We start from the raw sequence: 27,835 nt of genomic DNA, 5'->3' as shown, positions 1-27,835 counted from the left end.
AGGCGCTGGGGCCTAGAAGTGAGTCTGTGGCCAGGGCATCAGGAGCTTTGGTGGATGAGCAGTCAAGGTGAGGATCCACAGTCGGGGCATTGGGAGCTCGGATGGACCGGCGGACGAGACATGGGTTCATGACCAGGGTGGGCGGTCTGAGCCAAAAATAGGGAGGTTGATTTTTTTTTACACAGGTCACACAGAAAATCCGTGATTTTTGGGCCAAAAAAGTATGGGGTTGACTATTACACAAGATCGACTGTTACACGAGTATATACAGTACATATCATGTTTTAGTACATGACAATAAAGGATTCTTGATCTTAAACATCACGGTGAAGCAATTGTGCTCTCACTCTTGCTAAAAGCCATTGCCACCTTGGTTAAGTATCCATGTCTGTAAGAGATTTGGCTCATTGTCTCAGTGCGTCACAGACTGTAAAGGATGGTGCACTTGTGTTCGAGAGCGCATTTGCATTGAGCTGTGTGTTTGCTTGGTAAAACCTTGTGACTTGGCTACTCTGTCACACAGAGGGTGCCGGTGTGTAGAGCAGAATGGAGCGTTAAGATTCCAGAACGGACAATGAACCACAGACATGACCTCACCTTTTTCTCTTCTTCTGTACTAATTTATTTTTTTTAAATAGAGGGTGGCACCGTTGGTATACTCATTAGCGCAACATTCTTACAGCACCAGCGATCGGGACTGGGGTTTGAATTCCGCGGTGTCTGTAAGGAGTTTGTACGTCCTCCCCATGTCTGTGTGGGTTTCCTTCCACCCTTCAAAATGAACTGGGGGTTTACAGGTTAATTGGGTGTAAATTGGGTGGCACGGGTTCATGGGCCGTAATGGCCTGTAACCATGCTGTATGTCTAAACTAAGAAAAAATAATTATGAAGTTCATTTACGGGACTGTAATTTATTGCGATTTTTGCACCTGTAATGCACAATCATGCTGCCACAAAACAACAAATTTTGTGACACTTAATGACAATAAATCTGATTCTGATGTTAACCTGAATGGAGGCAACCTCTCACAAGGCCTTTCACAGTGAAAGAAGGAAGGAACTGAGCAGAACTTTGTGTGTGGAACTTGAGAATATTGAACGAAAGGGAAAGAATCAACAATGAGGTCAGTTTATTCAATTGACAATAGTTGGCCTCTGGAGGGGGTGGAACAAGCACAGAATCAGCTGCTTTACTGCAAGGCATTCACATGACACTGCAGTCGCCACGGATCACAGACCTGCTGTGTTTGCTATCATCAATCTCTGGTGTTGGAGCCATTAACATACACAGCTTGTATTTATAGAGGCTCAGGCTCAAAACGTTGGTTAAGTTATTGTTGCCATAAAGCAGCTTTTCTCAACAGAGACTATACATCCCCTTTTTTTGGGGGGGGCATAGCATATTTAAGGGTGGCCATGGACTGAAATCATAAATGTTTTTTTTATGTACTCAGTAGAAGTATGGAAACCAGAAACACCGGAAACCTTGGCAAATTTCTACAGGTGTGTGGTTTAAAGTGTGCTGCATCATGGTCTGGTATGGAGACACCAATCCCCTGAGTGTAAAGCCCTCCAAAAGGTAGAGGACGTAGCCCAGGCCATCACAGACCAAAACCCTCCCGACCAAAAAGAACATTTACATTTCTTTATTTGTTTACATGTATACGCTGTGTAGTCTTTTCACGCTACTAATAAATAGTAAATCTGCTTCACCTGCAGGAAAAAGAATCTTGGGGTTGTATGTGATGTCATGTATGTACTCTTGACAATAAATCTGAAAGCCCTCCAAAAGGAAGCAGACACAGCCCAGGATATCACAGGCAAAACCTCCCCACCATCGAGAATATCTACAGGGAACCCTGCTGTTGCAGAGCAGCAGCGATCATCAAGGATCCACACCATCCAGTACACGCTCTGTTCTCACTGCTGCCATCAGGAAATAAGTATAAGTACCTGTACCACAAAACTCACACCACCAGGTTCAGGAACAGCTGCTACTCCTCCACCATCAGACTCCTCAACAACATACTTAATCTGGGACACAGTTAAGGGGTCTTACTTTTGGACTTTATTGATATTTTAAAATTCTGTTTTGCAGTTGTTTACATTCTCTGTCTACATTTCTTTAGTTGTTTATAGGTGTATGCTGTGTATAGTTTTTTTCGCACTACCAATAAGTGATAATTCTCCCCGCAGGAAAAAGAATCTCAGGGTTGTATGTGATGTAAGTACTCTGATAATATATCTGAATTCACCATCATCAAATATATTTTCAAAAAAATCTGGAAGGAATTTGTGAGAAAGGTCCACAATTAAAGGCCATCCCGCCACACCATGCATTCTAGTTGAAATTTACATGAAAACCCCATGATTAACAGCCAGCCATAAAGCACTGAAACAGGTCCACATCCATCCTTTCCTACTGAGCCTGTTTACCACTGTTTGTAAAGAGATGAGCAGCAAAGAAACTGTCCTCGAATAGAAAGGTTCATGTTGTCAAACTCAGGTACCTGAAAGGATCACGCAACCAGAGGTTTGTGTAAGTTAGCTTGCACAGGTGTTGTGGCAATGTCAATGCGCAAGGAAGGCACTGCTGCCAGGCAGAGAAAAGGTTCCCGGTGGGGGGTTCTCTACATGAGGGTCCTCTCTCCTGCACAGAGGGCATTACACAGGGAAATTCCACATCACACATATTTATGTTTGGTTCACGGACTCTTGGGTCACCAACCACTCCTGCAGCTTGGAGAAATTCATATTCACTGCTTACCTGCAATGTAAGAGGTTGCAATCTGTTGAGCCATTTAAGGGGCTGCTCATCAAGTTCTGGGTGCGCTCCAGCCCAACGTTCCTGATCTCCGGGAACTTGGTGGGAAGAGGGCAGGTCAGTCCATTAACCTTCCCGTTGGCTTGCCCAAGTCCAACCGATGTAAAGCCTGGGTAGTGGGCACAGGGCTATCTCTCCAAAAGCCTGGCCTGCCTCTCCTCTGATGATGCGTGCAGAGCCAGGTTTCCATGCGGAGGGAGCATCTTGTGTCCATTGACTAGTTGGAATCCTTCCAGAACTGGCACGGTTAGCACAGCAGTTAGAGCACCAGAGGTCAGGATCAGGTTTCGAATCCCACGCTGTCTGTAAGGAGATTGTACATTCTCCCGGTGTCTTTGTGGCTTTTCCCTGGAGGCTCCAGTTGCCTCCCACCATTTGAAATGTACTGGGGATGTAGTTCATTTGGGTGCAATTGGACAGCACGGACCAGCATGGGCCGAAAGGGCCTGTTACTGAGCTGTATGTATAAATTTTTAATAAAACATTGGATACCACTAGGCCAGGCCAGCATTCTAGAAAAAAAGGATTGCAGTTATCTCTCACATTATACCCACTACAGTGAGAAGGTTTCTGCTATGAGCAGTTTAACAGGCTATCCCTAACATGCATAAAGCTGTGTAAAGAGCACAGTTTAAGATTACAATGTAAAGGAAGATTATTTTGCACCAAGCAAGGGCAGTGTGGTAACTCTGTTGTGGGGTTCATTCAGGAGCCTGATGGCTGTGGGGAAGGAACTCTCTTGAAGACTGTTGGTGTGCACTTGCACACTCTTGAGCCCTCTCGCCGATGGAGAAGTGAGTGGTCCAGGGTGCGGTGGGACCTTCAGTATGTTGGCTGCTTCTGCTAGGTAGCAGATGTAGATGGAGCCCGTAGAGGGAGAGGGAAGTTCCTGTAATGTTCTGAGTTGCAATTATCTAAATTGTTCTGAATGATGCAAATAAGTTATTGTTTAAAAAAAAACTGGAAGGGAGAAAGGACCACAGTTTAAGGCCGTCCCGCCACTCCATGCACTCTAATTGAAATTGACATGAAAGTCTTGTAATTTATAGCATGGGATAACTGAATATTTACTATCTATCCTTTTTGCTGCATTTATTTTCTCTTTTTAATTCAATTAAGTTTACCATTGTTATTGTTTTTTTAGTGCAATATGCAAAAGTGCTTGAGAAGTCCAGCAGGTCATGCAGCATCCATAGGATGTAAAGGGTAACTAACATTTTGGGCCTCGGTCCTTCGTCAAGATGTGAGTAAAAAAGCAAGGGGGGCACTCAAATACAAAGGTGGCGGAAGGAAGGGGTAGAGGGAGGAGCACAGGCCATGTGGATATGGGTGGGAGAGTCATGGAGTAAAAAGCTGAGAAGTGATGGGGGGGGAAGGGGGAGCTCTCTGAATGGAGAGGGAAGGGGTGGGGAATGGGAGGAAAGGAGAAAGAGGGATGGGGAAAGAGAGACACTTGGCGGGAAGGGGTTTAGCAGAAGCTGGTCATGTCTGGTTGGAGAATGCCAGGCAGAATTTCAGGAGTTGTTCCTCCAATTTGTAGGTAGAGTAGTTTTTAAGTTTAAATTTTTTTTTACACAAAAGTACCTATTCGGCTAATGCAAGAATTAGACATTGTACAATATATATGACAATAATCTCATTATTGTACGTTCTTTTCTTTTTAGACATCCAGCACGGTAACAGGCCCCTCTTGACCACGAGTCCATGCTGCTCAAATATACCAAGTAACCTTCAACCCCTGGTACGTTTGGAAAGGTGGGAGGGAACCAGAGTCTCCGTAGAAAACCCCCATCCAGGCAAGGGGAGAACGTAAAACCCCATACAGACGGTGCTGGATTCACACCCCGGTCCTGATCGCTGCCACAGTTTATACACGCACCTCCACTCAGGTCTACTCACTGCATTCTAAGAGGAGAATGAAATGGCAGAACAGGGCCCTAATCATTCTTCTGTTCATTTTTCAGTCTGTTGGGAATGGGGGGGGGAGCGGGGGGGTTCCATTCCAGGACAGCATTTATTGCTTGTGAGGAGGTAGAGGAAGACACATTATATTGTCCTCAGTCCTTCCGATCAAAGTGGTCCCACATAGAGGAAGTTCCAGGAAATGGGAAGCAATCAGTAAGTGAACAACAGAGTCCGATCTAGACTTAAAATCTCAGGACATCAAGCCATTCTGACCAAAACGAAAACTCCTGAACCATTCATCATCTTTAATCACCTTTAACCCCTTACAAAATACCAGACAGCCAGGATATCTAAATAATGTCAAAACTTTATTCAAATTTTGCATTCCATTGTCCACAGGAAAAGGTATCATTACAGAATACCTATCTATAACTAAATAAAAGAGAAATTCGTACAACTTGTAGTATCAGTGTGTACAACTTGTGTTGACAACTATGTGGCTGATCAGCATCTTCTACCACGGCTTTAAAATTAAGTCAGATTGAAGGAATTTCGGCACTTTTACAAAGTCGGTTTTCCTTCAAGTTCTAGCTCAAGCCTGTCTGCCATAATTTCTAAAGCTACTAATTGGCATTCCTCAGTTAAAACGAAGGCTTCATAGCCAAGATTCACCCTACTCAATATCTGCTCATAACCTTTTCTTTTTACACACACGCCGGTGGTTGTGTGGAATGGGCTGCTGCTGGAGGTAGTTGAGGTAGGTACTATTGCAACCTTTCAGAAACTGTTCGACAGACAGGATGGATGGGTGGGTGAGACATTTTTGGTGGGTATGGGCAAGTTGGGCTGAAGGGCCTGCTTCCTCGCTGTACGACTAGGATGTGAGAAAAATAGAGAGTGGTGGGTGTAAGGTAGGAATGTGGAGGCCAAGTCATTGGGTAGGTTTAAAGCAGAAGTTAATGGGTTCTTGTTTGTTAAAGTCATGGTGGGAGAACGGGGTTGAGAGGAAAAATTCACCAGCCAGGATTCAAATGGTGGAGCAGACTCGACGGGCCTAATGGCCTCATTCTGCTCCTGCTCCTTGCGGACATTCAGATGAAATCTGGACAAAATAAACTGGATGCTGGAAATCTGAAAACAAAAGGACCATATATACTGTTGTATAGGATGACTTGTGCATAGGACAACCCCAGAAGTTCCACCTAAAATGTTGGATTTAAGCAATACCCTTTGTATAAGATGACCCCACCCAAAAAAAAAATCTGGCACTTACGGCTGACCAGTAAAATGGTGGTAAAAGGAAATCATAATATTTTAATAACAAATTATGATTTAAATTTATTTTGGATACTTTAAAATAAACCACTGTCGGCACCCGTAACAAACTGCTTAAAGCCTGTACAGAGCTGACAACAGTCGGACTAGGCAGAAGGACCCCACAGAAGAGCGCTGAGACTTGGCAAATAACTAACGGGGCATGCACGAGATTGGGTCAGAGAGGGCGGTGTAGCGACTTCACCGGTAAGGTAAAAATTTTAGACCCTTTTTTATAGGATTACCCAGATTTTACAGTGAACATTAAAAATTTTGTGGATAGTCTTATACAACATCATATATGATTTAAAAAAGAAAGGAAACGCTCAGTAGGGACAGGGAGAGTCTGTGGAGAGAGAAACAGAGGTAATGTTTCAGGTGGAAGATTCTTGGCACATTCTCACATGAAATGTGAATCCTGCATTCTGCTCCTGCGGAGTCTTTTTCTGTCCACATGGCTGATGTCTGGACATTTAATGTTAGTGCATATTCTTTGCTCAAACCCTCCATCCTTTCTCTCTTCACCTGTGGCCCCACCGTGAACACACTGGGAGCTTTGCAGCACAGAGATTCCTGCATCCAGGGTCTAAATATAATTACATCTGCTGGAGGAACTCAACAGATAAAGCAGCAAGAAAGGTTGACAATCGTTGGTCAAGGGTTTCAGCCCCAACGTCGACCATTCTTTTTCTCCCATTGATGCTACTCGACGCTGCTGAGTTCCTCTGACAGGTTGATTTTGTTTTGCTCCAGATGCCAACATCTGCAGTCTCTCCTGCATGACTACAATCTAAACATAAATAGTTTCTCTAAGAACTGGATCTACCATCGGCTCTGACTGAAGCAAAAGTTAGATCTGGCTTGCGTCAAGAGACAAGGCACTATCGCAGGGCCAGATAATCACTTGGCAGGCAAGTTACCAAACATACATCTGCAGACATTGACCACACACCACAGTAAAAGGCAGCAAACACCTCCACAACTCTCAATGCTCCTTGCATGAAGCCAATTATCAATCAACATTTCCTTTTAAGTACAGTAAAATCCCTGCTATCCGGCATCGATGGGGATCGGTAGATAAGTGAATTGTCCGGTTGCTTGAGATTGCACGTTGCTTGATTGGCGAACTAACGGCAAGGTGCACTAATTTTAAACTTCCGTATTTCTTACCTATTTATTTTCTGCTTTTTTTTTTGCAGGTTGCTTGAGGCCGCCGATTGCTTGAATTCTGCATAACAGGGGTTTTACTGTATTTTCTCTTTCCGTGAGAAGATTAAGAAAGTCAAACTCTTCAGTCATTATTCCTCCCTCCTCTCCACTCATCACAACCACCCCCTGACCCCCAACATCTGAAAATCTAAATTCAAAGCACTGTTCATTCCCTTGGGTGGCCGATGTGGTTTAAATCAGAGTGCCCTCCAGGGTGTCATTGAGATGCCTTTGCTCTTCCTGGCGAGACTGCAGCAAGACCCTCCCCCCCCACCCTCCAGATATCACGCACATTCCCTCCAACCATTTCATCAGGACTGAAGACCACACTCAGTCGTACCCTCACCAGAGAGCCCACCTCCATGAACCCCAGGTGCAGAGAGGACAATTCCAAGCCCACCTCTCCCATTCACAGTGAGCAGGAAGCTGGCTTCTTGTTTGCCCCTTTGATGATCCACCAATCCTAATTGTAGCATTTACATTGTATTTCACACCCCAATAAATCAAAATGGAAAAGAAAGCCAAAAGGCCAACCTCAAAGAACTTCAAACCCAACTACCCCCTCCCTCAAGGATTGTACGCAACCACAGAATGAGGGTCTAAAGTTGGAATGGACATGTTATTCAAATATAAACCATAAACCATTTCGCCTCATAATGAAGCAACATTTTCAACATTGGGTTGTCACACTCTTGATCAACTGCAATCAATCCTTCATCTCAGCCAGCCCTTAAAGTACCGCGTTAAACAAAACAAGGGCAAAACATCAGAACTGTGACAACCCAAGAAAAACCCATTTCAACATTAAAACTTATAAAACATTGACGCCATAAAGTTAGACAGGTACTTGGTGTTTGGACACTCCAAGGCTTCAGGTGCATGAACAAAACTTGGGAGAGGTCTTCTTTGATAAAGCTGGACTAATAAAAACAATTCCCTGCTATCACTATCTACCTCATGTCTCCAAAGGGGGCACACTATGCTTAGTATTGAACTTGGGGGGGGGGGGGGGCGCGGAATTTCTTGGCATTTCCCAGCATGGTTAAGTGCCACTGGTGGTTCTGAGGTCACAATCCAAGTAAGGGAGGCTGATCTCCCACTCTAAGGGCCATGGCCAATGTAGCCACACAAAGCGGACTTTTGGATTTTACCTTCCCAGGATTGTAGAAACCCATCTCGTAATCCTGGAGAACTGATGAGAATCTGTAGGGTGTGGAAGGATACTGTGTCTATCTTCCCTGCACCCAAACTTTGATGAGGTAAATCTTTAGGGTAGATTCTCTCCTTGACTCCCTTGTCCACTCATCCCTGCCCACCAATCGCCCCGACCTCCTCCCAGGACCCTGCCTGTGGCCAGAGGAAGGGCCATACTTGCGCCCACACCACCTCCCTCACCACCATTTCACTATTCGGGGCCCCAAACAATCCTTTCAAATGAAAAAACACTTCATTTTGTGTATCTGTGGGCGTGGTCTATTGCATCCAGTGCTCCCTTTATGGCCTTCTCTACATCACGGAGACTGGGCGGAGGCTGGAAGATCACTTCGTTTGAGCACCTTCGCTCTGTCTGCATCAGGGTCAGGGATCTCCCAGTGGCCAACCACTTCAATTCTGCGCCCCACTCCCATGCTCACATCTGTCCACGGCCTCATGTACTATCCCACCAAGACCACCCATAAATTGGAGGAACAACACTTGATTTTCCACTCTCCAAGTCAGTCATTAACATCAACCTCTCCGGTTTCCCCCTTCCCTTCCCCCTGCCCTCTTTCCCTTAGCTCTCCACCCCCTTCTATCTCCATTCATAGGACCATCCCTCCTCCACCTACTTGTTGGTGAGCTCTACCTCCATTATCCAGCTATTAGCTCCTGCCTTTGGGACCTTACTCCTCCCCTTGCCTCCTTCGCCCACCATTTTGTTCAGACACCTGACAACATTTTATTAATACCTCGATGAAAGGCTCAGGGCCGAATCTTTGGTTATGTATCATTACCTTTGCTACATAGAGTACCTGCTGAGTTTCTCCAGCATTGTCTTTTTATCTGCAGACTTTCAAATTTTTTTTACTTCCTTTGTGCTTAATCAGGGCACACTAATCAAAGCAGCAAATAAATTTCTATGCTGGTTGGGGAGAGTAAAGAGTACAAATCCTAACAGACCTTCCTGAGATCCAAGAAAGTTTTTTGTTCTAACTCGGGAAAAACGCATTTAATGCTTCAGTGATCTCAGAATAATAGTGGAGTAAGGATCAAGGCAACCCAGACAAATTGGGCTTCCAGAGGACCTAACCACACCACAGTAAATACTAGCAGCAATGGATCCAATTCTTGACCCCACATTCTAGCAAGGGTATGCAAAATCTAGAGAGGTTTCAGGAAAGACGTGCTGGAATGGTGACAGGTTTGAGGTATTTCTGTGGTGAGGTTAAACGGGAGACAGGGGAGATTTGATGGAAGTGCAAAAGGGCAAAAATAGGAAAGCTGTTCCCATGGGTGGATGGTTCAAGAACAGGGGAACAATGGGGTTACATTTTAGGAAAGTGATGAATGGGATGCAAGATTTTGCTTGGCTATGATGTGGAGCTCACTACCTGGGGGAGAGTGGAAACGTACAAGCACTCAAGGAAAGGTAATGAGGAAAGTATGGAGGGTTCAGCTGATGAGATTTCTCTGCTGCAAGCTGACACTGACTCCAAGAACCACCTTCTGTGCCAGCTTGATAATTCAATGGCTACAACTACTTTATAACCATGAAGTCACACGAGAGGCGCTGGAATCTGGAGCCAAACGCAATCTGCCGGTGGAACTCCATGCCCAGCATGAAGGAAACACATTTTAAATTTAGACATACTGCACCATAACAGGCCCTTCCAGCCCATGGGCCCATGCCACCCATGTAACTAATTAACCTATTCACCCCACTTGCCTTGCAAGAGGAAACTGAAGTACCCGGAGGTAACCCACGCTGGTCACGCGGAGAATGTCAGACTCCGAATGCCAGATTTGAACCTGTGTCGCTGGCTTGGTAACCGCTACGCCACCAGCACCGCCTGATTCTCGTGGCTTACTGTACAGCATGCATTCTGCAATACGATTAGGAGAGCATTGGATGGCAGATGCATCAGACATGGAGAAAACTCCCCCCCCTTGCGATGAACTTAAAACATGCACTCCCCAGGGCAATTGCCAAAGTGGTGCCTGCACCCACAGAACCATACCTTTCCCAAGACCCACACAAACACTCCATCCATTGGTTGAGTTGGTGTTGTTTGGGAACATCAGCAGTTTCCTCCTTTCTTCCCCCATGATCAATCCCAAGTTTTTCTTGACACAACCAGAGGCGGGGGTCCAGAGCCATCAAAGGAAGGCCATTCTGATGTGCAAGATTCAGTGTTGGACACCCATCAAGTTCAGGACGAATACAGTCTTTTCAGAACTTAACATACAAAACAAAACCACATACAGCTCTTGCCATTGTAGTCAAGAGTTCGGACCGTTAAAATAAGATTTAAATCCGGTCTCTTTTTCTGAACACGAGGAACATGTGAATCAATGAGAAACTTGCTTTGCACAGTCTAGTCATGGAGGTGGGGTTGGTTTTGGGTCAGGGGAGGCACAGAGGGGGAGTCGGGGAGCTGAGTGCTACACAATGGAACCATCACGATGCTGTGCTGGAATCATGACAGGAACAGCCCCCATCCGGTTCAGACTTGGAACGGCTACCTTGTACGAAGGAGTCAAGTTCGGGCTGTGGGCGGGAGGGCGTTCGAGATCGTCCGTGGCCAGCCGATCGTAGTGGGACTTGTAAGGCTCCATGTTAGAGGGAGACATCGAGCCCAGAGAGGAACGCTGAGAGTCCACGGTGTAACTTCGAGCCGTCGAGACCCGACTCTTCGGGGCAGGAACATCCTCCCTGTTCAAATCAAAGAACCAAAAATCAAATGCAGTCAAAATCATTCGCAAACACCGGCCACCTCTGCATAGAGGCAGTACACCCTAACATTGTCACTTTGCAGTCTCAGTATAGAGTCCTCGCAACTGATGAACTTCCAAAGAATCACTGGTTGGGAAGTCAAGTTATTTTGCACCAGCTTAACCCAACTAAACAGCACTCTCCAGTCCTCGGTGCGAAGATCAGTGCAAATACCCATTTAGACAAACTTATACATATACTCAGAATCTTATATACTGTACATATATTAAAAATAAATATTATTAAAATAAATAGCCAAATCACAGGGAGTTGTTTCAGCATCTCACTGCCCGTGGTGTCCCTTTTAAGTCTTCCCCCTCTCACCTATGCCCTTTAGATTTTGATTCCCCCACCCTTCAGAAAAGGCTGTGATTATTATTCCTCATCTATGCCCCTCCCTAACACTCCAGGGAGAAAAGTCCAGACTCCCAAGTTCTCCAATCCTGGCAAGATTCTTGTGAATCTTCTCTGCACCCTTTCCAGCTGTGAATGACACCGCGACTAGAACTGTGCTCAATGAATTCTCCAACCTGGAAGCACCAAAGCCTGCCTGTCATATGTGACCGCCCCGGTGAAGATGGTCAGAGGGGAGGCCAATGCGCAGTTACCGTATTTCAAAAGGCTGCTCCTTCTCGTAAGTTGTCTTCTTCTTCCTTCGAAGGATGAACCAGATGATGACGCCAATCAACAGCAAAGCCAGGAGGACTCCAATAATGGCTCCCGCGATCTTGCCACCTTTGTTTGATGCTGCAGATGAGAGGAAGTTAAAAAGTGAGCCAGTACTTTCTTACTGCAGGGGCCCAGTGTTGTATGAAGGGATAACATTTCATTTTCGAAATGCCAGAGAAACTGAACAGGTCAGGCAGTATCCATGGAGATGAATGGATAGTCTGTGGCGCTCTGAAGAGCTGAAGTAAATCACAACCACCACATTGAGGGTCGTTAACGACTGTTTTTTATTCAAATTCCGCGCGCCCCTTTAAGGGCAACATGAGCTCAGTCACCTGGTGCAATGTGACATCATAGTCGCTGCCCAGGGCGGGCGCTGGAAGGGATGCTGGAGTCCAGAAAAAACCCCTGATGATGCCATCTCCTAACAGCTGCCCCGCCACGTGGCGATACAAGCGGGGCCGGTTCGCCATTAGGCTGTGCGCCACCACAAGTCAATGTTTTTGCCCAATGTAGGGTTCTGACAACCGGTCCCAACTTGAGGAGATTTTTTTTTCTGCCCAAGACAAGCGACACTCCCTCCATACCACAGTGGTTGTAGAATCTACACAGACTCCAAGGTGCGACTTGAAGCTCCAAACATCCAGGACTGCATGTGTGGTCATGTAGTGTGGCCAGGAAAGGATAACGATCAATAATATATTATGATTGTTTACCTTAGTTTCAAAGGGCTGTGGGTTCAAATCCCCCAGCATAATTAGCACCACATTACCAAAGACTTGGGTTCGAATCCCAAGTTTGAACGCTCTCCCCATGACCTGCCTAGGTTTCCTCTGGGGGCTCCGGTTTCCTCCTACCCTCCAAAAATGTACAGGGGTTATACATCAATTGGAAGTAATTGAGCTGCACAGGCTCGAGGACTTAAAGAGCCTATTACCGTGCTGTATGTCTAAATTTAAATTAAATCCCAGTGCAGTTCAAAATCTGCGTGGATGCTTTAGTGTAGCGTCGAGGGAATGGAACCCTATGGAAATGACATCTTACCAAAGGTGATGCAAAACAGAGATCTTACCTCAGCGGTAAGGATGCACTAGACCAGCCATTCTCAACCTTTTTCAGCTGTGCCCCCCCTTAGGACTAGGCTCAGTTATGGCCTGCCTTCACTGTGAAGCAGTCAAGTTTAGTTGGTTTCTTCTGTACTTCTTTCCTACTGACTACAGAAAAAACCATCAAAAATATTGGACCCCTTAAATGTGTGTGGCCCCTGAGGTGGTGGTGGAAGGGACGCATGGCTACTGTTGAGAATGGCTGCGTTCAAAGAACTTGAGTATTTTCCTCATCACTACGCCAACATTGATCTATTTATGAAAACCAAGCACTGGTGACACGGGCGGTTCACAGTGCCACAGATCTGGGTTGAATCCTGACTTTGAGCGCTGTCTGTGTGGAGCCTGCATGTTCTCCCTATCACCACCCAAAGATGTGCGGGTTGATAAGTGAGCTGGATGCGGTAAATTGTCCCAAGCATGAAGGTGAGTGGCAGAATATTTGGGGAAATGAGCAGATAATAGTTAACGGGACGAATGTACCATCCTCGGAAATGGGAGCTTGATGGGTCAACATGAACGTGATAAGTAGATGGAATTCTTTCTGCACTATATTACTATAAATGGCTATAAAGTGTCACATTTTGTACACAAACCTGCTCCATCCTTTTAACTGTAGCCTGCAGTTTTTTTAAAATTTAGACACACAGCGCGGTAACAGGCCCTCTCGGCCCACGAGTCTGGGCTGCCCAATTACACTCAATCAACCTACAATCCCTGGTTCATTTTGAATGGTGGGAGGAAACCGGAACACCTGGAGGAAACCCAGCCAGACATGGGGAGAGTGTACAACCTCCTTGCAGACAGTGCCAGATTTGAACCCAGGTCCTGGTCGCTGGCACTGAAAGCACGGTGTGCTAACCGCTACATTAACCGTGCCGCTCAGTTGCCTGCAGGAATACAAAAGGTATTTGGAAAAGAACCTCCAAAAGCAGAATAGCCAAGGAAAAGGAAATTTGCTGGAAATACTCACAGGAAGAGACTGAAAACTTAACGACACATTCGGAACTTCCGACTCTGTTCCTGGCCACACACTTGTAGTCACCAGAGTACTCCAAACTGGCATTTTTCAACTTCAGAGTTCCCAAACTTACATCTGCACAGAAAATAAAAATGATATAAAATCCTGAGCAAACGATTAAAACTGCAAACTTTAGAATAAATGAAAGAAACGGCGGGTAGGTTATATGGGTTTTAAAATAGCAAGTGAGGGGAAATGGATTCACGAGCTGCATTTTCTGCGCACACAACTCAGCAGAACATGAGCTCGGACCAGTAAGTAAGTTCTTTATTGTGGTTGAGAAAGAAAACACAATAAAATTAAAAACACATCCCGCGGTATTCACAAATACAACATAAATTGATTTTCCTAAGGACTCATCAAGAACAGTTTCTATCCTAGAGCCATTCGAGAATTAAACTGGACGGTGGTTGTTGAGGCCCTTGATAACCTTCTTCTTAGGCAGTGGGATGATCGGAGCAGCATTTAGACATGGTGGGATGACAGGGGCCTGTTGAAAATCTTTGTGAAGACCTCAGAGAGATGGTTCGCACACTCCTTCAGCACCCTGCCTGTCACACCATTGGGTTCACTGCTCTAAGCACCCGCTTCACCTCATGCTCCTTCATGGTGAGGACATGACTGTTAGAGGGCCAGTGGGTGTGCTGCATCCACCTCTTCCACTTCCACTTCAAATCGAGCGAAGAAACAATCGAGATGCTCAGCCAGCCTAAGATCACCATCAACAGTCATGCTATTGTTGTTTTTCTAATTGGTGAAGTGCTGGATGCCCTGCCACATTCGCTGTGATTGTTGAAGTAGTCCTCAATCGCCCTCCTTTAAGCTACTTTAGCATCCCTGATACCTCTCCACAAGTTGGCTCTAGTCACACTAAACAGTACAGCAGGATTTCCCAACCAGGGGGTGCGAGATAACATTTCAGTTTTTTTAATAAATCCATACTCCTTCAATTTGGATAATGTGTCGGATGATGAAGAGCTGAAGGAAGATCTTATTGAACTGCACACAAATCGTGTTCTTGAAATGCAGTTTGAAAGCAAAACTTTGGAACAATATTGGTGTTCGGCAATGGACATGTTTCCAAGACTTTGTGAAAAAGCACTAACTGTGCTCATCCCGTTTGCGACGACCTACTTCTGCGAGTCTGGATTTAGGGCCCTTTTGTCAACCAAGACAAAATGCAGAAATCGCTTGGGTGCACAGGCAGACGCACGGACTACTATCAGCAACAAGGTGCCACGTTTTGAAAAACTCTTAAGCAATAAACAGGAACAAAAGAGTCATTAAATTTAAATTGGCTTATGAACATTTGAACATTAGTTCTTTAATTTTTTTAAAGAAATTTCATGCATAGATGAAAATTTAATTTTTTTGTAGGGTTTATGCAACTTTTAATTTGTTGTAATATTTTTTCTCTTCCATATGTTTCATTTTTGTTTATATATTATCAAAAATTGATTATACAAATTTGTTTTAGTCACCTTCACCTTTATTCTTAAATAAATTATTACTTTAACGGGTGCGAGAACATATTAAAATTTTTTAGGGATGCGGGGCATGAAAAAGGTGGGGAAACACTGCACACTATCACCAGACCTGAAAGCAATATTATGGTATGTGTGCACACATGCACAGTCATAGATACCCACCCCCCCCCACCCCCCCACCACCAAATATCTAAATCTGCATGAAATGCTGCAGTCGGAGGCAGCAGCAATCGTCAAGGATCCGCACCAACCCTTCTCGCTGCTGCCGTCAGGAAGGAGGTCTTGGTGCCACAAGACTCGCACCACCAGGTTCAGGAATAGCTGCTACCCCTCCACTATCAGACTCCTCTTCGACAAACTCAATCAGGGACTCATTTAAGAACTTTATAGGCCTGTACTGTGCTATAATGTTCCATGTACACCATAGTCATCGAGAGACACATCCTTCTGCTCATCATGTCTGTGCCAACCATTAACTACCATTTACACTAATCCATCTTTAATTCCGTTTTATTCTTTCCACAGTCCTGTCCCCTCCCCTGAACTATGTCACTCACCTACAGATGAGAAGTAATTTACCCATTAACCAACTTTGGGGATGTGGGAGGAAACCAGATCACCCTGGGGGAAATCTATGCAGTCACAATGAGGAACGTGCAAACTCTACACGGATACCAGTCGTGGTCAACATCGAACCCAGCACTTAAGCGGTACGAGGGAGCCACTGTGTTTTGGCAATTTAAGTGCTCTTTCAAATATTATGAGAGTCACTGACCCCACCACCTTCTCAGCAGTGTGTGAGAGACTTGAGTTGGTTAAAATCCCCATATCTTGCTTCTCTTTGCCTGAAATGCAGGCTATTCCATGTTTTACGTCCTTTTTACATTTTTACAAAAGGGCATCCATCAATCATCCCAGTGCCCAAAGAATAGTAGAGCGGGCTGCCTCAACTATCACTCAGTAGCACTAACATCTACTGTGATGTCTGCGACAACTTGGGGACCAGGCCACTCCATCGAGGACATCTACAAGAGGCGGTGTCTTAAAAAAGCAGCCTCTATCCTCAAGGACCCCCACCACCCAGGCCATTCCCTCTTCACTCTACTACCATCGGAGAAAAGGTACAGGAGCCTAAAGATGAACACTCAGTGGCACAAGGACAGCTTCTTCCCCACTGCCATCAGATTCCTGAATAATCGATGAACCACAGACACTGCCTTCCTTTGACCTTTAATGTGCTATTTTTGGACAGTGATTTATATGAATGTTTGCACTGTGATTGTTGCTGCAAAACAAAGAATTTTATGATTTGTTCATGATAATAACTTCTGATTCTTTATCTGAGACATTTACCTGCAACTGCAGTGGACGGTAAGAAGTGTGAAGCTCCTTGCTTGGTCCATGTGTAGATGATGGGAGGGGTGCCTTGGCTGGAACATTTCATCACAGCATCTTTTCCAACCTCTTGACTTCCATCCACGTAACACGTTGGAGGCGATGGTTTCACTGGGGAAGGGAAGAACACATGACTGTCCGTGGACTCTTATCTGCATCTCCCGCTGCCTGGGAAAGGCAGCCAATACACTGAAGGACCCATCACACCCCGGACACACTCTCTTCTCCCTCCTCCCATTAAGAGTGTGAAAACATGCACCCAAAGGCAGTTTCTTCACTGCAGCCATCAGGCTCTTGACTGACCCCTACAACTGTCCTCTCACACTGCCCTTGCTTGGTGCTAATTGATCCTCCTTTTCATTGTAATCGCACGCTCTGTAAACTGCTGTCTTAAATTCTAAATCATTTATATACAGTAAAACCCATGGTACCCGGCACCTATGGTGATTGGTAGATGCCGGATAAGTGTAATTTCCGGTTGTTTGAGACGACTCTTACAGTGTCTAACTAATACACCTGCATTAAGAATAAACCGCTTAAAAGACAAAAATCTATATATTTACACTGAAAAAACTTAACACGCATGAATATATAAACCGAAAATCATTTTACTTTATTTTCAGTCACGTTCTTTGAAAACATTTAACTGTCGCTACATCTCCCCTCCACGGAGCGGCCTGAAAGATGAACAATAATGTTATAGATAATCCACCCCCAAGTTTACAGATAAAGCCTCTGTCTGGGGTGACCCTTACTAAGCAGGGAGAAGGAGACACTTTGAGAGTCACCCCAACGGTGAGCGGCATCAACCAGCTCTTCATCCTGGGCCGCACCTTTGCTGTTTCACGCAACTTTATTCAAACAGCTGCTACGAGCAAAGCCCGACCAAGGCAGTCTGCTGCTCCCATCTTCACTAAAATTTTGTGTTACTTCAGAAAACATTCACAATTTTAAACTTGCATATCTTTTACCTATTATTTTATTCTTAGTTATTTTATTTTTAAAATTTATTTTCCTCGATTTTTATGCTGGTTGTTTGAATTCCGGATTCCAAGGGTTTTACTGTATTTAAAGAGTTTACTCATGTCGGCTACAGGTAACTAACAGCACAACAGCATCAGAAGGGAGCTTCCTTACTCGAAACATCCAGTTTCATTGGTTTGCTCTTCGAACCGGGAGACTTTTTCACTTTGCAATGGTACATTCCGGCATCGCTGGACCGCAGCCGAGTGATGTTGATCGAAGCGTCACCATTTTTGGGATCCATCGCGCTGAAATACAGGCGGCCTTTCATATCTTCCACACGAGTTTCATATACTCTGTCCCCGGAATAGTCAATTATCTATTTCAACATGTGGGTACGTAGCATAAAGTAACATGTTAAGTTTAGCACCAAAGACCTGGAGACATCAGTCCAAATCCTATTAATTCGCTTGGGATTTAAGTCATTCCTATTGGCCCATGTACCAAGATGCCCTGAAAAAGGTTGTTTGGCAAGCATAACAGGCGGTTATCTCATACATAGCACAGGTAAGACAGAGTAGAGAGTTAAAGGGAGAGATCAGCTGGTGAGAAGTGACTACCTGAAATGGCAACCACGCTAACTACTGGTGGTTCACAGACGCAGCGACCCATGTTGAATTCTGACCCCTGCTTGTCTGCGTGAGAAGCAGGCTCACACCCTTGTGACTGCATAGCTTTCCCCAGGTGCACCAGTTTCGACATTCTCCCAAAGATCTGCAGGTTGGTCAGTGAATTGACTGCGACAAGATGCCCATAGTGTGCAGGTGCGAGGTAGAATCTCGGGACGTGGATGGGAAGGTGGGGAGAATTGAATGGGAATTGAATGGGATCGATCCAGTGTTGGTCTAAAAGGGTTTTGCTCTTGTTCTGGCTGACATTTGGAATTAACTGCCAGAGGAGATCGTGGAATCATTTACAATTGGTGTCATGTACAGCATGGAAAGGGCCCTTCATCCGATCTAGTCCAAGCTGACCAAGTTGCCAACCTAAGCTAGCCCCATTTGTCTGTTTTTGCCCATATCCCCCTGAATCTTTCTTTTCCTTTGTGGAAACTATTAAACTTGTGAGGTATTTAGACACTAATAGGCACAGCATAGAATGGCATAGAAAGAGGGTCCAGAGAAAACTTCAACGAAAGATTGGAGAGAAGGAAGTACAAACAAGTGGGAGAAGAGAAGGAATGGATGGGCATGAAGAAAAGTTGAGTGGGTAAGATTCGCAGAAACACAATTGACCACCATGAAAGAGTGTGAAAATGTAGCTCTGGGCAGTTCAAGGACATCCAGGAGTAAAGAACAAATGCCTGCAGACGCTGTGATTGAAGTAAAAACACAATGCTGGAGAAACTTAGCTGGTCAAACTGAATTCTTTATACAGCAAAAGATCGGTAACCAATGTTTCGGGCATGAGCCCTTCATCGAGGTATGAGCAAAATGTAGGCAAGCTCCTGAACAATATAATAGGCCAAAAAAAATTGCATCGATGACAGGGATCTCCCAGTGGCCAACCATATCAATTCTGCATAGGAGAGCAAAAGACTACAGAGAGTTGCAAACTCAGCCAGCGCCATCATGGGCACCAGTCTCCACTCCATTGAGGACATCTACAAGACGTGGCATCTCAAGAAAGCAGCCTCTATCCTCAAGGACTCCCACTACTCAGGACATGCCCTCTTCTCACTGCTACTATGTGGAGGGAGGTACAGGAGCCTGAAGACAAACACCCAAAGGCACCAGGACGGTTCTTCCCCTCTGCCATCAGATTTCTGAATGAACAATGAACCACAGACACCACCTCACTTTTGCACTAATTTATTTATTTTTTTAGGAGATGAAGGGCTCAAGTCCAAAATGTTGGTTGTGCATCTTTATCTTTGCTTTATCAAGGACATCCAGACTGGGGGTAAAACCCTGGAGACTCTACAACCACACATCTCCTTAAGATAAGTAGCTAACACTTGCATCACTTCAAAAAATACAACACTGCATGTGATGGAATCCTGAGTGAACGAAGAGAAGCAGGAGGGATCAGCAGGTCAGGAAGTGTCCGTGGAGAGAAATGGTCAGTCAACGTTTTAGAGACTAGAAACCTTCATCATCATGGGCGACACGGTTGGCATTGCGATTAACACAATGCTGTTACAACATCAGCAGTCCGGGTTCGAATCTGGCGCTGTCTATAAGGCGTTTGTATGTTCTCGCCGTGTCTGAGTGGGTTTCCTCTGGGGGGCTCCTGTTTCCCCCCCAAAAAATTCAAAAACTTATGCGGGTTGTATGTCAATTGGGCGTCATGGGCCAGAAGGGCCTGTTACAGTGCTGCATGTCTAAATTTTAAATCCTGAACAGCATGTTTGATCCATAGCCTCTGCCTCTGCCCTCACCCTCTCCAGCCCACCTTGATCCATTTTCCCCACTTTTCTCTCACTCTTTCTCTGTGGCATCAACCAATTGTCCCTCCCCCACACAGCTCCAGCTTTCTTCACCCTTCCCTGGTTTATGATTCCCCCACTGGCCCATCTCGCACTTCACACCCTCTCCTTCTTCCACCCCTCTCCACGGCTAAGGGCTTTGACTTGCACCTGTTAATTTCTCCCACCCTCCACTCACAGACGCTGCTTCATCTGGGGAGCACCTTCGGCAAGTTTTAGCTTGACACTTACAATGATCTGGGAAGCGGTTGGATCAGGCGGCGTCCTTGACCACTCGATGTCCAATGGACCCACATCTTCTTTGCCCAGTGTGAACCGACAGTCCATCCTTACGCTGTCACCCACAGCTTTATCTTCAGATTCTGGACCTGGAAGGATCTGCAAGCCCCACGTCCATTCTGTTTGATCAAAGCAGAAGCAAAGAATTCAGGGAGAGATGCATCGTGCTGTGGGACAAGGTGGCCAGAGATGACTTGCTTTGTTCCCTCACAGGTCAACGCATCAGAACTCTGGAATTGCCTTTACCATGATATCAGACAAACCAGACTTTTTAACATGGGGCGCCCTGCCAATCACAGAAGATACGTGGAAAGAACGACACTAGGATTCAAACTATGGGATATTAGTTGGTTTACATCATATCTGGTTGCATCACAACTTGGTTTGGAAATGCGAGTGGCCAGGAATGCAGAACGCAAGTGACAAATAGAGCGAAGCCTCGAGAAGGCACCCAGCGTCATAAAGGAGCCCCATCACCCTGGTCACAACCTCTTCTCACTGGTTCCTTCAGATGGAAAGCCAAACCTTGAGGGTCAGGTTTTATTTTCCCCATCAAAAATCAGGCTCTTGAATTACCCTTTCCAAAAATGACTCCAGGACCAGCAAAAGATCTGACTGCACTATTGAAACATCATTTTATTTTTGCATTTACTTGTAATTTTTTTCTGTGCCATGGCACATTGTAGTAATTTAATTTTAATTGATTTATTTTAATTTAACTCAGAGATATAGTACGGCAACATGCTTTTCCACCCCACGATCCCACACTGCCCAAATACAACACGTGACCAATTAACCTTCTAGCCCCGGACGTCTTTCGAAGGTGGAAGAAACCAGAGCATCCAGAGGAAACCCTCGCAGGTCACGGGAGAATGTAGACACCGCAGGATTTGAACCCGGGTCGTTGGTGCTGCAATTATGTGCTATTGACCACTACACTGTGTGTTCTGGGACTATTATCGATGAATCGTGCTGACCTGCAAGACTGCAGCAAGTTAAATTTACATACAGTACAGTAACAGGCCATTTCTTCCCACAAGTCGGTCCCACCCAATTTACACCTAATTAACCTACACCTCCAGGGAAAATCCATGCAGACATGGGGAGAACGTAAAAACTCCTTACAGACAGCGCGGGATTCAAACCCTGGTCCTGATCGTTGGAGCTGTAAAGGCATTGCATTAAAAGGCTACGCCAACCGTGCCACCCCCTGAATTCAAAGTGAGGGATGAGAGGTGACAGGATTATGAGGCATACGTAAAGATGGATAACTAGCACCCTTTTTTCTCGAGAATGACAAGAGAAAATACCAGAGGACGTGTTTAAGGTGACGAGGGAAAGTTTACGGGAGAAGCCAGAACATGGTGGTGGATGATTGTTTCTCAGACGGGAGGCCTGTGACTAGTGGCGTGCCTCAGGGATCAGTGCCGGGACTATGGTTGTTTGTCATTTATATCAATGATCTGGATGTTAATGTGGTAAATTGGATCAGCAAGTGTGCAATGACACTAGATTGGGGCACTCTGCACAGCAAAGGTTTTCAAAGCTTGCATAAGGATATGGACCAGCAGGAAAAATGGGCTGAAAAATAGCAGATGGAACTTAATGGAGACAAGTATAATGTGATACATTTTAGAAGGACATACATGGTAAAAGAGTGCAGTAGAACAGAGGGATCTGAGAATACAGGTACATAATTCCCTGAAAGTGGCAGAACATGTAGATAAGGTTGTAAAGAGATCTTTTGGCATATTAGCCTTCATATATTAAAATATTGAGTTTACGAGTTGGGATGTTATGGTAAAGTTGTATAAGACACACAAGGGCAAGTTTGGAATACCGTGTGGAATTTTGGTCACCTAACTATAGGCAAGATATCAATAAGATTGAAAGAACAGATAAATTTTCTAGCATGATGCCAGGACTTCAGGAACTGAATTACAGGGAAAAGTTAAACAGGTTAAGACATTATTCCCTGGAGCGTAGAAGGAGGGGAAATTTGATAGGTTTACAAAATTATGAGAGGTTTAGACAGAGTAAATGCTAGAAGGATTTTTCTACTGAGGGTCGGTGAGATACAAACCAGAGGAAATGGGTTAAGGGTGAAATGGGAAATGTTTAGGGGGAACATTAGGGGAAACCTTTTCACAAAGAGAGTGGTAGGTGTGTGGAGTGAGCTGCCAGCTGAAGTGGTGAAGGCGGGCTCAATTTTAACATTTAAGAAGAATTTGGACAGGTTCGTGGATGGGAGGGGTATGGAGGGATGTGGAATGGGAACAGGTCAGTGGGACTAGGCAGATTAATAGCTCGGTACAGACTCAAAGGGCCAGTTTTCATTCCTGTAATGTTCTCTGGGTGTTTTTTTTTAAAGGAGTAATGGGTGCCTGGAGTGCATTGCCAGGGATAGAGGTGGAGGCTAGTACAATAGGGTTGCAAGAAAAAACAAAGCATTGTGGGTGTGAGGGAAGGAAAGATTAGATTGATATGCAGTAGGTTTATGTAGGTTGGCACAACATCATGGGCTGAAGGGCCAGTTCTACTCCATACTCTAACAGGACAATTAAACATAGGTATTCAACCAGACCTCATTCACCAATAGCAAAGGAACCCATCGCCAACATCATATTGGCACTCTTCTCCCTCCTCCCAGCAGGGAGAATGCTCAAGTGTTAGATACGTGCACTAATAGTATAAAGGCAGTTTCTTGCATCAGGTTCCTGAACGAGCCCCACAACAATGCTCATGCTTAGTGCTAATAGATCTTCTTTGCCATTGTAACTCAATACCCTGTGTTCTTTTACTTTGCATGGCTGTGTGAATGTTAGAGTAAATTGGTTTGATTGCTCACAAAAGAACCCCTCTCACGGTCTTAGGTATAATATGACAAATTAAATTAACTCATTGCAAACTACTTGTATTGGGAATACGATACTAGACATGGTCATGCACCAAAATCACCAGTCACATCTGAATCTGCAGAGGCTGCGGGAGTGCCAGTGGCAAATCCATGGACACTCGGTGACTCTGAAGGGATTCTCTTTTGCTTCTCTTTCTCTTACTTTAAGGGGAAAATTGGGCAATGCTAACGGCAACTCCTTATCTGCCTTAAGGCCTACTAAAGGAAATTTCATGTAATATTTCTTTGTTATTACAGGATAATAAACAAATCTTGAATCAGTTGGTGACTTCTACTGATTTCAGTTACGCCCCAAGTAGAAGTTGATTTACATCTCGAGTGATTGTAAATAGCTGATTTTCAAATTTCAAATTTATTGTCAGAGTACGTTCATGACATCACATACAGCCCCGAGATTCTTTTCTCCTGCAGGTGCGGCAGAATTACCACTTATTGGTCAAAAACTGTACTCAAGAAGATATATGTATACAAAATAGAGAAATGGAAACAAAGAAAGAAATGTAAACTGCAACACAGAGAAAAAAAAATTAGTAATAAATAATTTGCAAAGTGAGAGTCGTTCAATGAGTCTTTGAGTTTGTTGTTGAGGAGTCTGATGGTGGAGGAGTAGCAGCTGTTCCTGAACCTGGTGATGCAAGTCTCGTGGCACCTCGACCTCTTTCCTGATGGCAGCAGCGAGAACAGAGTGTGGATCCTTGAGATCCTTGAGAGCTGCTGCTCTTTCTTGGCAACGGTTAATGAAAAATTCAATGCCATCCCAAACTAAGCCCTGGATTTAAAAAAAAGGCAAAAAATTTCACCCCTTGAGAATCCTCTACAAGAGTCAAGCAACATAAAAATGCAGTCGTCAAATTCTTTGCACAACCCTGTTATATTTTTTTGGGGTTGATGGGGCTTTCTTGACCAAGCGTTAAATCTCCTCCTGCATGGTTATGGCTTGGTCCAATTGTCTCTCTGTGGCGAGCAGCCTTTATTCAGACTAGTGGGATGGTTCACTGGGAAATCCTGGTTGCTAGGAAACTGCCAGCTGCTGTATTGTGGAGATGAACTCCAACCTCAAACAGTGCTGTTCTCTACTCTGATCAAAATAATGTAGCATATATGTCAGCGTATAGGACGATTCAAAACTCAAAAATTTCACCTCAAAATCAGGGGGTGTAAAAATCCAAAATGTCTCAAACACTACTGCTATCTGAGACAATGAAGTCTCAGTGCTCCCCCGCAGTGTGACTGCCATTGGCTCTGCACAGGCTTTAAATAGCCAGTTACAGGAGCGACGGTCGTTTATTTTAAATATGGAAATAAAATTAAAATTTTTACAGGATAATTTGGTATTAAAATATTGTGATTTGCTTTTAACAGCATCCACTGGTCAGCAGTAAGTGCCAGGTTTCTTTGGGGGGGGGGTGCATCTTATACAAAGGGTATCGCTCAAAACCTACATGTTAGGTGGAAATTCTGGGGATCGTCCCATAGAGAGTTGCCCTAGACGCTGACATAATCGGGACATTTTAAAATGAGCTGGTGGATTAGCACCACCACAATTAAAGACTGCATGCAATGCTTCAGCTGAGGGTGTTTGGGTGGTGGTGGGGGTAAGATGTCCCTCATGTTATGGATGCTGGTCAGGAGAAACTCACATGCTGACCGACAGTAAAATAGATAAACAAAGAGGCTTTGAAGATCATCTTTGGGGTCACTCAGTTGCATCAGCTTCTGCTGGCTCAATGTTTTTGTGGCAGATCATTTTGTTGGCTGAGGTCTCCATTTTGTACATGGCAGTATCTGGGACACAAGAGCATGTGAGAAAGGAGTTGAGAGGGCAAATTCAGCAAATACCTGTTCAAGACTTCTGTGTACGTAAGTAAATAAGTGTTTTACAGTTCAGGGTAGACTTCCAGGAGCCAATTATAGAATATCATCGATAAATATAAAGTCATACAGCAGGGAAATTGGCCCTTCAAGTCAGTACTGACCAAAAGGCATTCTTTTTAAATCTATTATAGCTCCAGAGTAGGACGAGTTCCACATCGGATTGTAGCCTTTTCTACATTATTGCTAGAAGAGCTATTTTACTTAAATGGAAAGATTCTAATCCACCTACTTTGACTCAATGGCTCTCTCAAATTATGTCATGTTTAAGTTTAGAGAAAGTTAGGAGTCACACATTTGATACCTGTTAAATTTGAAGAGACTTGGCCACCTTTTATGGATTACTTCCACATGACTTAGCATAATTATTTTCCCTTCCAGACTATTTTTTTCCTCTTCATTGATGAAGACCTGATTAATTTTTATAATAAATTCTCAGGCTAGGCTGTCCAGTCTTTTTCGTTTGTTTGCTTCTTTTTTCCTAAGAGTAGGTGGTTTTATATAATAAAAAATTCTCTTTTTTTTGAAGATTTCAGTTTGAGGAGATGAGAGCATATTTGTTAAATGCAATAGGTTATATCATATGACGTCATAGTGATTTTTCCCTCTTATTATTTACCTATAATATGATTAATAAAGACTGAAAAAGAAAGAATTAAAAATATTGAATATTTACCTCTCAAATTATGTGTTTTTTTCTAATGGAATACAACTTTGAATCTCTGTTTGCCATCTTCCAAATGTTAAAGAAACATCTGATTTCCAAGTGATAGCGATACATTTACTCGCTATCACCAGAGCTAATTTAACAAATATCAACTGAAAATCTGATAAATGAGTTATAATTTCAGAATTCCCCATCAATAACAACTCCAGATTCAATGGAAAAGCACCACCTGTAAGCTGCTGCAAAACCTTACTAATAGAAATCCAAAAAGGTTTAACTTTTGAACAAAACTATGCAGAATGAAGAAAAGTTCCATCTTCACCACATCTAAAAATTTGATCTGATATATTCGATTTCCATCTATTCAATTTCTAACGTGTAATATATAACTGATATATTTAAAAAAATGAAGTAATCTATATCTTACATTGATTGTATTAGACATAACTTCTTTACACAAATTTTTGCCAAATTTGTTGATCTATTGAAATATTTAAATCTTGTTCCCATCTTTCTCTCGACTTAAATAAATCTAATTTAGTTGCTTTCTCTTGTAATTTCATGTCTGCTATTGAAATAAACCTCTTAACAATTCTGTCAACAATTAACTGTTCTAACTCTGTAGGATCTTTTGATACCACATCTGGTCCTAATTTCTCTCTTAAATAAGCTCTCCATTGAAAATAACAAAAAAGAGTATTATGTGGAATATCATATTTAATTCTTAACTGATCAAATGACATCAATCTACCACTCTCATAGCCATCTCCTATTTTAGAAATTCCTTTAGGTTTGAATTTATAAATAATTCCTTTGAATCATCTGGACCAGTCTTCCCTTAATAAACAATAAGGTTTTCTTATGAAGTTTTTGGGATCTTTGAGCATTTCCTAAAGCATTCCAATTCAAAATATAATCATATTCATTATGTATTTTAGTAAGTCAGGTTTTTTTTGTAGTTAGTATTTTAGTGGGGGGGGGGTAGAAGGGGTTGAGGGTTGGGAGGGTTTAGTTAGGGCTTAGATGGGGTTCTTTTGTAGTTTTTTTCCCTTTTTCTTTATATAAATCAACAGGTATTTAATCAATAACTGTAACAATGTGATATATGTTTTTCTTTATTTGTTATATATCTTAAATCTCCATGCTGCTGAAGACCCAACTGCACTGGGTGGGTCACGTCTCCAGAATGGAGGACCATCGCCTTCCCAAGATCGTGTTCTATGGCGAGTTCTCCATTGGCCACCGAGACAGAGGTGCACCAAAGAAGAGGTACAAGGACTGCTTAAAGAAATCTCTTGGTGCCTGCCACATTGACCACTGCCAGTGGGCTGATATCGCCTCAAACCGTGCATCTTGGCGCCTCACAGTTCGGCGGGCAGCAACCTCCTTTGAAGAAGACCGCAGAACCCACCTCACTGACAAAAGACAAAGGAGGAAAAAACCCAACACCCAACCCCAACCAACCAATTTTCCCTTGCAATCGTGCCTGCCTGTCCCGCATCGGACTTGTCAGTCACCAACAAGCCTGCAGCAGACGTGGACATACCCCTCCATAAATTTTCGTCCGTGAAGCCAAGCCAAAGAATATATCTTAAATAAAATATTTTAAAAAAGAAAGAATTCTATTTTATTCTTTCCATCAACTCTCCCCAGATTCTATGAGAGGATGTGCATTTTAAGGTGGAGGTAGATGCTAGGGGCAAGCCTTTTTGTATCATAGAGAGTGGTGGGTGCCTGGAATAGTCT

At 44.0% G+C, this 27,835-nt stretch overlaps 1 protein-coding gene across 3 annotated transcripts in view; it reads right to left on the bottom strand.

Annotated features, from left to right (window-relative positions):
• cxadr (CXADR Ig-like cell adhesion molecule) overlaps positions 1-27,835 on the bottom strand; it is an 87,500-nt gene that overhangs the window by 17,244 nt on the left and 42,421 nt on the right. Inside the window, exons 2-7 of one of the 3 annotated variants that reach the window (XR_011341609.1) lie at positions 20,586-20,752; positions 18,041-18,245; positions 16,862-17,014; positions 13,974-14,096; positions 11,834-11,972; positions 10,471-11,165 (exon numbers count right to left, since the gene is read on the bottom strand). Coding sequence is in view for 2 of the 3 variants with exons in the window: in XM_069889053.1 (XP_069745154.1) it covers positions 10,895-11,165; positions 11,834-11,972; positions 13,974-14,096; positions 16,862-17,014; positions 18,041-18,245; positions 20,586-20,752 (1,058 nt within the window). In the remaining variant the exon portion in view is untranslated. Of the gene's footprint in view, positions 1-5,078; positions 11,166-11,833; positions 11,973-13,973; positions 14,097-16,861; positions 17,015-18,040; positions 18,246-20,585; positions 20,753-27,835 lie in introns of those variants that run through there. The other 2 variants (XM_069889054.1, XM_069889053.1) reach the window with 2 other exon arrangements.

This window comes from Narcine bancroftii, chromosome 7 (genome assembly GCF_036971445.1).
Source record: "Narcine bancroftii isolate sNarBan1 chromosome 7, sNarBan1.hap1, whole genome shotgun sequence".
NCBI classification, from domain to species: Eukaryota; Metazoa; Chordata; class Chondrichthyes; order Torpediniformes; family Narcinidae; genus Narcine; species Narcine bancroftii.
Note: the sequence above shows the minus strand (reverse complement) of the source record. Positions and strands in the feature narration are given on the sequence as shown.